This window comes from Notechis scutatus, chromosome Z (genome assembly GCF_049901735.1).
Source record: "Notechis scutatus isolate UNSWTSFEM ecotype Mainland chromosome Z, rNotScu1.2, whole genome shotgun sequence".
NCBI classification, from domain to species: Eukaryota; Metazoa; Chordata; class Lepidosauria; order Squamata; family Elapidae; genus Notechis; species Notechis scutatus.
The window spans coordinates 105,815,879-105,826,887 of NC_142025.1; the positions used below are offsets into that span (position 1 = coordinate 105,815,879).

Sequence of the window (11,009 nt, forward strand, 5' to 3'; positions counted from 1 at the left end):
TTTGGTGGTCCATGATGAGCTCAAATTGGTGTCCATAGAGGTATTCATGGAAACTTTTGACTGAGGCCACAGCAGCCAATGCCTCTTTATCTATCTGGCTGTAGTTGCGCTCAGCCTTTGAGAGAGTCCTAGAAAAATAAGCTATGGGGGCTTCTTGGCCATTTGGCAATTTATGACCAAGGACTGCCCCAATTCCATAAGGGGAAGCATCGCAAACTAGGAAAAGGGGGAGAGCATTGCTAAACTGAATGAGGACCTTGGTTGAGGTGAGGAGGGATTTCACTGCAGAGAAAGATGCCTGTTCCTTGGATCCCCAATGCCACTGCATCTAAGAGTCTAATAGCCTGTGCAATGGTTCTGCTAAAGTGGCCTTGTGGGGCAGGAAGGAGCTGTAGAAATTAAGAAGTCCTAAAAAGTCTTGCAACTCAGTTTTCTTCTGAGGGACCGGGGCCTCCTGGATGGCCCGTACTTTGGATTCTATAGGGTGAATTTCCTTATGGTCAATATGATATCCAAGGAAATCTATCTGTGAAACTGCGAAGATGCATTTTTTTCCTGTTCAATTTTAGCCCAGCCTGTTTAAAACACTGGAGAACTTTTTTAATTTGTGCAAATGGTCCTGTGGGTTGTCAGCAGAAATGAGGATGTCATCGAAATATGGAATGACACCCTTGATATTGTATAACAAACATTCCATAATGGATTGGAATATGCCAGGGACAACACTGACACCGAATTGTAAATGCTTACATTTGAAAGTGCCCCTATGCGTAATGATTGTTTGGGTCTCTGCAGTCTCATTGTCCACTGGGAATTGCTGGTATGCTTGAGTCATGGAGCTTTTCCCCAGGGAATGGAGCAGGTGCTGAATGATAGGGACAGGATAAGCATTTGGTTGGAGACCCTTGTTTATTGTGGACTTATACATTTTTTTTAAAAAAATATTATTGTTATTGTGATCGTCACCCAGATAAAATCATCTATGGAAAACCAGAATATAAGCACCAGATTTATTATTTGGGGATTTTCTGGTAATTTGGAAATGCATGTCTTGCTTTTTATACTGTTTTTGACCATGTATGTCATGTCATTGTTGGGGAATGCATTAATAAGCACTGTCATCAGACTTGATCCTTCTCTTCACATGCCAATGTGCTATTTCATTGCAGTCTGTCTTTGGTGGATATTTGCTATACATCTGTCACTACTCCTAAAATGCTAGTAAACTTCCTTTCAGAGGACAAATCTATCTTCTTTGTTGGATGTGCTGCCCAGCTATATTTTCTTCTCTCACTAGGTACTACAGACTGCTTTCTTCTTGCAGCTATGGCTTATGATAACTTCTTGGCCATCTGTAATCCATTGCGCTATCCTTTAATCATGAACAAACAGCTTTGTGCCTGTCTGGTGGCTGGGTCATGGGCTAGTGGGATTTTAGTTTCACTAGGCCAGACAACTCTGATATTTTCTTTGCCTTTTTGTGATGAACATTGGATCAACTATTTCTTTTGTGACATCCCAGCACGCTTGAAGCTAGCCTATGGAAATATCTATCTCAATGAAATCACAGTCTTTATGGCTGGGCTGCTAATCACTCTGATCCCATTATTGTTAATCCTGTTCTCCTATAGCCACATAATCAACACTGTGCTGAAAATTGCATCTGCCAAGGAGAGGCACACATTATGCTCCTCACACATTATTGTCATCACTTTGTTCTATGGATCTGCTAGTGCAATGTACCTGAGGCCCAGATCTACCTATGCTTTTGAAACAGATAAATTTCTATTTTTACTTTACTCCATTGTAACACCAACTTTGAATCCTATTATCTATAGTTGGAGAAACAAAGAGATAAATGACTCTCTGAAGAGAAGGTTTGCTTCAAAATTGTCCCCTTATAGAAGATGATTAAAAGTCACAAAGTTAATCCAGAGAAATTATTTTATGGTAATTACATTTTTTAGGTTCTTATTTTTGTTAAAATGTCACATATGTCAACAAATGTGTAAGTTTTGCCTATATTTGTAGTGAAATGTATTTTATTTATTAGAACTTGTGTTATGCAAGATTCTCCAACTATTACCTGAACCTCTCAATTTCAATTACTTAAAAGATATTTTCCCAAAAATGATATGTAGGTTGAATGAAGGATATTTTTTTCAGTATTAGAAACATGACATCAGATGACAAAATAATCTTCAATATGTGTCCAAATATCAGATATTCTAATTCCAGTTGTTTGTATACTTTTTAATTATCTCATTTGGCAATTTTTTATATTCCAAGCTAGAGGCACTTTTTTATTTTTTAAAAAAGAAAAATATAAACATTTTAAAAAGTTGGCAAAAAAGGATGAAATATTTCTTAAACAAGTACAGTTATTTTCACAAGTTGGATATAGTAATTGTTATGAGATCAATTGTTTTTCTCAAAAATCACCACCACCATATTGAGCTTTCAAGGATTCATAAAGGCATGACTTTTTTTCAGCAGAGAGGTTGGGTTGATTAGGATTGCCTTACCAGGGGTGGGATTCTACTGGTTTGGACAGGTTCTATAGAACTAGTTGTTATGATTCTGCACAGTTCAGAGAACTGGCAAATTGTGCCCTGTCCAGCTGCTCCCCTCTCTGCCTGCCCTCCCCCTCCCCTCAGTCAGTCTTTATCATACATGCAAGACATTGCATGCATGCCCGACATTGCTGATTGCATTCTCCCCACCCATTCACTCCTTAAGGTATTTCTTTTTTCCCCCTCCTGATGATGATCAGCTGTGCTGGGATCCCCCTTGCTGTCTTACTGCTTCACCCAGGCGGCTTCCCTGAGGCCCAGGAGGCAAAAAAATGGAGAGCAGGGGGTGCTGAAAAAAAGAAGAAGAAGCCACTCCCACCTAGCCATGCCCACAGAACCAGTAGTAAAAATATTTGCATCCAACCCCTGGGCCTTACCCTATCATTTTGAGGGGATCAAGATGATATTGGTCGATATGCAAACACAGAAACCTGACAACAGAAAAATATCTGGTGGTCCATTGAGTCTGCCCTTTGAGTTTACTTATTTGAGTTATTTATTTTCTTATTTATTTATTGTTTTAATTTATTTTTATTTTATTTTAGTTGGATTATGGGCATGTGTTTATTCCAAGCATGTTTAAACGCAGTTACTGATAACTGACCCACTATTGAAAGTTGTTTTAAAGTTGCCATTTTTCTTTTCGTGAAGTAATATTTTCTAACATTACTTTATAAGTGCTCTCCTGTCAGTTTGAGGCTATGCCCCCGTGTTCCTGATTTTTGCTTAATTTTGAAAATACTGCCTGCTAGAACATTATTCAAACAGTAAATATATTTAAGGGTTTAAATCAAGTCTGCCCTTTCCCTTCTGTCCTCCAGCCTGCATATATTCAGTTCCTCCAACTTTTCCTGACATGTTTTCCCTCAGACCTTACACCATTTTTATTGCCTATCATTGGAACCACTCAATCTTATCATTTTAAGTGAAGTCTCCAGAACTGGACACAGTATTCCAAATCGTGTCTAATTAAAGCACTATATAGAGGGATTAGACTGGTGATCTTTGTAAATTATGCATTGCAGAATTTTTTTAAATAAAGTTTTATTGAGTTTTAACAAAACAAATAAAACATCTTATTTGAGTACAGGGTTATCACATTTCCATACAGACACAATTTCATATGCATATTCATCTTATGTATTCAACTTCATATCTTATTACTCTTTTTCCAACTTCTCACTATTTCTCCCTTCTCTTAATTTTCTTTTATGGTTATCTCATTTTCTTCTTATTCAATTGTATTTCTTTTACCTAAATTTCTATATCTTTTTATTCATTGTACTTATACTTTCTTGTTTACAATTTCATATGTTCTCTTCCAACATTCTTAAGAAGCAAAATTCCCCCTATGATTGCCAATCGAACTGCAACACCTTTAGATCTTATTATTATTATCATATGAAATGTCATTAAACATTGAATTTGTGCATTCTAAAATTATAACATTCACATTTCTAATATCTATTTTATATCATGTCGATCTCATCAATCAGACTCTGCTTGGTACTTTCCCTTGAAAATGTAAAAAGAAAAATTCTAAAAACATAGCAAAAACAATATATATATATATATAAACATTAGTAAACAAAATAGTTATTCAAAATCATTCTAGTACTGATATGAATCTTGTAAATCTTTCATGTTTCTTTTCAATATCTATCAATCTTTGAGAACAATTGAAATGTTTCCCTCCCTTCTTCATTATTACTTAACTGTTAATAAGCATACCATTGGATAGTCATACAGTTTTATCTTACAAATTATTTACTATTAATAAACAAAATAATTATTCAAATTCATTCTAATAACTGGTATAAATTTCCTTATAAATCTTTCACACTTCTTTTCAATATTTTATCAATCTTTAGAAACAATTGCAATGTTTCCCTCTCTTCTTTATTATTGCATTAATTATAAATAAACATACCATTACATAACAATACAGGTTTTTTTTTTTAAAAAAAACAAATTTTATTAATTTTTAAAAAACAATACACAAACAAACAAAACATAAAATATAAGAACATAAGACATCTTGTTTAGAAACAGCATAGTTCCTGATTATCACATTTCCATACAAACACAATTTGATATAGATATTTATCTTATATATTCAACTTCATATCTTTTTCCAACTTCTCTCTATTTCTCCCTTTCCTTCTATTCAATTATATTTCTTTTGTCTTGATTTCTATATCTTTTTATTCATTATATACTTCCATCTGTCTTATTTACAATTTCATTGTTCTCTTCCAACATTTTTCTAGAATTTTCAAACATAGACAAACAAAACACAAAACATAAATACATAAAACTTCTTTTTGGAAAGCGGCTTAACCCCGGGTTACATCTTTTTATACAGACATAAATCAAATTCATGCTCACCTTATATACTATTTCATATCTTATTTAACATTCTATATTTTCTATATGTTTTCTCTCCTCTATTCACTCTCTTAATTCTATTTTATTTATTTCATCTCAATTTAGATAGTTATACTTGCATCTTTTGTTCGTTCTTTTTCAATTATCTATTTATCTTTTCTTTCTAATACAATATTTCTCCTGTAATACTGGTTGAAGTATAACGCCTTTTTATCTTTCCCCTATATTTAACACTTAAAATAATACATACTTTCCATATTGATTATGCTTAGTACATTCTAAATGCTACATTTTAAAATAATGAAAAAAGAGAAATTATGCTTATAATGTAGTAAAAACAATGTTCAAAAAACTCTATTATTAAATCTTAGACATTTTATACATTCCCTTTAATATATTGTTAACTCATATAATATTCCAATTTTCTAACTCTATTTCAAATACTAATATCTACAATACAGTCTTATGTACTTTTGCAGAATCTTTTTTTTAATTATATTTTACCCTTTATCTCTTAAAAAAACCTGTTTTTTAACATCTTGTTTCAAGCCTTTGTGACTTCTCTTCCCTTTTCCCTTCCTTTCTTGTCGGTTCTAGCCTTTTTACCACCACCCCGTCTCTCAATCTCCGCTCTCTTAGTCTCCCCTCTCTGATGTATTCCTCTTTTCTGTTGCTTTCTGACATTATATCGATTTTTCACCTTATTTTTCACCTTATTTTTCCCTTTCTTGGTTGCTTTTTAAAGTTCTGAATTCTCCATTTACTTTCCCCCCTCTTTCTCTTTTCTTCCTCAACTAAGATTATTTGTCCATTAAAGATGGCTTCTTCTTCATCATCCCAACTTTCTTGTTGTTGTAGTTCCTGATAGGTAGAAATCGCCATTTCTAAAAAGTGAAAAATAGATCCAGAAGAGCCCTTGCCTTCTTGTTCCTCTTCTTTTAACTTTTGGAATTCCATTTGCAATTCTTCAACAGATAATGCCATTATAAAGAAAAAGAATGTTTTTAAAACAACCCAAATGTTTTTAGTCTTTCAAGGAATAGTTTCCAAAAGTCACAAAATCACAAAGCAATCCAAATCAGGACAAACTGTTTCATTTAGCACTTTCTTCTTTTTATTTTTTCTCTTCCTGGGGTAAAATTCAATTACACAGTTCCAAAATAATTTTTTAGAAGTCTTATTGCCATTTATTTCTGGTCTTATAAGCTCCAAGCCGTCTCCTCCAGTAAAATCTTAATATAAGTTCTTTACCTCTCCTTTCCTACTTATAGCAAAAGAATTTTAGTTTTTAATTCCAATGTTCAAAGATCTTTAATATCCCCTTAGCTTTCAAGTTTAGTTACCTTCTGTGCCAGGGCAGGTTTTTTGGATTTCCATCTGCTATTTCCGTAGGGAAGGAGAGTGAGAAAAATAACTTTCCCTTTCTGCTTTCTTCCGCCGCTTTTACGGTCTTCTTGGGAAACTGTGTGTCATATAAAAGATTAAATTGCCAGGGTATTTAGAAGTTCCTTATTGTCCCGGTTCAGCCAAAAACTTTTACTTTCTCTGACTTCCTCCTGCACGATCTTGTCCGGCTGCAAGCTTCTTTGTGGCGGCCATTGCTGACCGCCGCTCCACTGCCTTTGGAAAAGGGAGTTGTGCCAGCTGAGGAAGGGGTTTGCAATACCCTCCAGCCCCTACCCGGATCTCCCCTGTCTTCGGTTGCCTCTACGGGGTAACCATAGCCTCCAAATCCAACTGGATCGGGGGCACTCCAGCAGCGAGCGCAGCAGGAACCGTGCACGATCGCGGATTCCTGCCGCCGCTGAAGCCTAGCAAACCGGAATTTGTCATAACAATACAGTTTTATCTCATAGATTATTTACTTATTTCATTTCTAACTCATTACAGTATTCTACTGTCACAACACTATCTTTTGTACCTTTGCAGAATCCTCACTCTTAACTTAATTTAACCATTGTCTCTGTGTTTTCTAGCTGAGCAAATACCTTTAATCCTAGTATATTTCCCCTTTTTCTTTATTTCCTGTTTTTGTCCCTCATGTGTTCTTTCCCTTTCTATCTTTCCCCCCTTTTTCTCATCCCTTTTTTAATACCCTTCTCTCACTAATTTTCCCTTCTGTGGTTTTCTTTTCTGCTTCTCCTTGCTGTTATACTTCCTTTTCAGACTATTTTTCTTTTTGGCTGTTCCCTTTGATTTCAAATTTTTAACTCCTTTCCCTCCTTTTCCCCTTATTACCACACTTTGCATTATTTGATCATTGAAAATGGCTTCTTCTTCATCCCGCCCTTCTTCTTGCTCTTGAAGCTTTTCCTTTTGCTTTTCATAGTTCATGATCTCCATGTCAAAAAATTCAAATACGAAGCCAAAGGATCTTCCTCCCCTTTTTGCATCTTCTTTCTGTTTTTTAAGACTCATCTCCAATTCCTCCAGGAGTGATGGCATTTTAAACACTTTTGAACAACCACCCAATTGACTTTAAGTAAAAACAGAAAAAGAAAGAAAAAACCAATGCCAAAAACTTATTTTTTAAATCTCCCAATGATCCCAGACTGTTCCTTCTTGTTTCTTTCCTTTACTTTTCCTTTCCATGGATTATTGTATCTTTTAATAAGATTTCAGTTACAATGTATCCTCGGGAGTCTTTTCAAAGTTTCACTGTTAATCCTCTTTATTTTTCCAGGTGGCGCTCCATTTTTCCATTATTCCAAGTCCCACCCTTTTGCCTCCATGCTTCACCTTTTTAGGGCTTTAAAATGACCAAGAAAAAAAATCTTTATTCTCCTTTTGACACTTAGATTTCAGCTTAAGGTTGCCTATTAGTGTCAAAATAGATATAAAGGTTAAAAAGGAGTTAATATAAAGGTTAAAAAGGAAGATCTAAAAGATCTTCTCTAAAAGATCTTCTTTCAGAAGTATCCCTCTAGGTACTTTTAGATTCAGGGTTACCTTGCTTAGATGTTCTCTGTTGTTTAGCCCAGTCTGTCCTGCTTTCTTCTTTGTCTTCCTCCTGCACAATCTTATCCTGTCAGGTTCTTCATTGAGATGGCCATTTCTGACCACCGCTGCAACTGCCTTCAGGGAAGGAAGTTTAGACCAGCCAAGGAGGAGAGATGCGGCTCCCCTCCACTCGGCTAGCAATCTCCCCCCTCTTCACCACCTCTACAGGGTGGCTTCAGCCCCGAATCCAAAGGATTGGGGCACTCCAACGGCGAGCACAGATTGAAGCCGTGCACAATTGTGGATTTTGGTCTGTCGCTGAAGAGACCCAAACTGGAAGCCTATGCATTGCAGAATTTTGTTTGCCTTCACAACTGCCTGGCCACATTGTTTGCTCATTTTGCAGTCATCTACTTTGTGCACAGCTAATCTTTTTTTTCTTCTCTTGTTCCATCTAACACTATACAGGCATTGGGGATATAGCATTAGAAGGTTATTTGCCAGATAATTATTATAAGTGCATGATCTTATATTTAGAAACATTAAAATTCAGTTTTCACATTTTTAACCAATTTTCCCATTGTGCCAAATCATTTTCCATATTACACAAAAAGTGAAGAATGTCACCTCTATTACAAATCTTTATGTCATCAGTAAAATTTTGAACCTTTCTGTTACATCAGTTACAACCAACACATTGAACACAGCAGGACCCAGGACTGAGCTTTGTGGTACATCACTTGTGACTGGTCTCTCTTCAGTCTCTCTTCAGGCAGCGTCCCATTAACAATCACACACTAAGAGCCAACTTCCTATTGATTTAACCACCCAGTGGTTAAACCCTATAGAACTTTTTTATGAGTTCATCATGTGGAATTGTATCAAATGCTTTGCTAAAATCCAAAAAAGCTATATCCACAGTTTCACTTTTGTCCCAAAAAATTCTGGCATAGATAAAAAAAAAAGTCAAAGAGGTTAGTTTGACATAATCTGCTCTTAGTAAAGTCATGCTGCATTGAGTACATCACATTATGCACATTAAAATGTTTGTTAATTGTTAGATCGGGTACAAAAGAGACGCAAGATCAGTGCACTTCAAGCTCTTTATTTTATGTTAAGATCTGTACAAGATCTTGGTGAATAGTTTGTTTAGCTTTTTGATAACGGCCTCCGTAGTGGTGGATTTCATGGTGCTTACCTCCAGCCAGTTGGAGTAAGCGTCGGCCATTATCAGGAATGTGTGTCCCTTGGTAGGTCCGGCGAAATCTATATGGATCCTGGACCATGGTCCCCTGGGGATTTCCCATTCCAGGATTGGGCCGGAGGGAGGGCTTGGTCTGGTTTCCTGGCATTTCCTGCATGAGGCTACCCAAGTCTCAATCTGTTTGTCCATTCCTGGCCTCCAGGCGTATCTCCTGGCCAGGGCTTTCATCTTAACTATGCCCGGGTGCCCCTCATGCAACATAGAGTTGTAGAGTTTCAGGTATCACAACCCTGTCCCCCAAAGTATGCAACCCTTCTGTGTAAAGAGTTCGGTTTGCCGGTTTTGAAAAGTTCTAAATTGTTTGCCGCCATCGTTTTCCGGCCAGTTCAAGACCCTTTTTCCACCCAGTTCAAGACCCGCGCCAGACATTTGTCTTTATTAGTTTCTCAGGCAATGTCTGACGCGGTCAGGGGTGGGTTGGGTAGTGTCTCTATGTGCAGCGCTGATGTTGTGGGTGCCGGGTCGTCCTCCAGGTTGGGCAGGGGGGAGCGGCTCAACACGTCTGCATGCGTGATGTTCTTTCCGGGTTGGTGTGTCAGCTGGTAGGTGTAGGCGGCAAGGAACTCAGACCACCTTGTCATCCTTGGTGACTGTATGTTCGGGGTGGCCTTGTTCCCTGCCAGTATCCCTATCAGTGGCTTGTGGTTGGTAATAATTGAAAAGGTCCTACCGTATAGGTATTCATGGAACCGCTTCACGCCGGCGATTACTGCTAGGGCCTCCTTGTCCAGCTGGCTGTAGATCCTCTCCAGCTTGGATAGTGTCCTTGAGAAGAAAGCGATGGGTGCTTCTCTTCCGTCCAGAAGTGTGTGGCTGAGGATGGCTCCAATGCCAAAGGGTGATGCATCGCAGGTCATGGCTAAAGGTAGGGTCTCGCTGTATTGGATGAGGACTGCGTCTGATGTTAGCAGGTTTTTTATTTGTTTGAATGCATTTTCCTCCCACTTCCCCCAGGCCCAGGTGGCTATTTTGTCCAGCAGCCTATGTAGGGGTTCCGCTACGGTTGCCTTCTGGGGCAGGAAAACATTATAAAAGTTAATGAGTCCAAGAAAAGCCTGCAGTTCAGTCTTATTCCTGGGTCTAGGGGCTTCTTTGATGGCTTTGAGCTTTTTTTCCGTGGGGTGGATCCCGTTTTTGTCTAGGAGGTACCCCAGGAATGTCAACAAAAGTTGACACTTTTCCTTTTTAATTTTGAATGTCTGCAAGACCTCCCTTAGGCGGCTTTCTAATTGGGTTTTATTTGTAGCTGACACCAGTACATCGTCGAAATAGGGCACCACCTCTTTTATTCCTAGTAATAGTCTTTCCATCAGGCTCTGGGATACCCCTGGTCCCACACTGACTCCGAATTGGAGCCGTTTGCACCGGAATGCCCCTCGCTGGGTTACAATGGTTTGTGCCTCCACGATCTCGGCATCGACTGGCAGCTGCTGGTATGCCTGCGCCAGATCGAATTTTGTGAAGACCTTGCCTCCCCCCAGTGAGTGCAGAAGGTGCTGTACCACTGGGACGGGGTAAGCACTTGGCTGCAACACATGGTTGAGAGTGGCCTTGTAGTCACCAGAGATTCTTACGGACCCATCCGGCTTGATTGGGGTGACTATGGGAGTTTCCCACCGGGCATGGTCTATAGGCTCTAAAACCCCTTGCGCGATGAGCTTGTCTAACTGCTCATCGATTTTGGGCTTGAGCGCGAATGGCACTCGCCGTGGCTTAAGGCGGATTGGGGCAATGTTCAGGTTTAGGCAGAAGGATATTGGGGACCCCCGGTACTTGCCTAGGTTGCCGTTGAAGACCTCCTGGAAGTCCCTCACGAGCGTTTCCTCCCAGTCTGCCTCGGCGAC

General features: G+C 38.4%; 1 protein-coding gene across 1 annotated transcript; it reads left to right on the top strand.

Moving 5' to 3' along the window:
- Positions 1 to 1,075: 1,075 nt before the first annotated feature.
- LOC148129055 (olfactory receptor 5V1-like) lies at positions 1,076 to 1,911 on the top strand. The gene is given in 2 exon segments (XM_087945931.1): positions 1,076 to 1,166; positions 1,169 to 1,911. Coding segments are annotated over 2 exon segments (834 nt in total).
- The last annotated feature ends 9,098 nt before the right edge of the window (positions 1,912 to 11,009 follow it).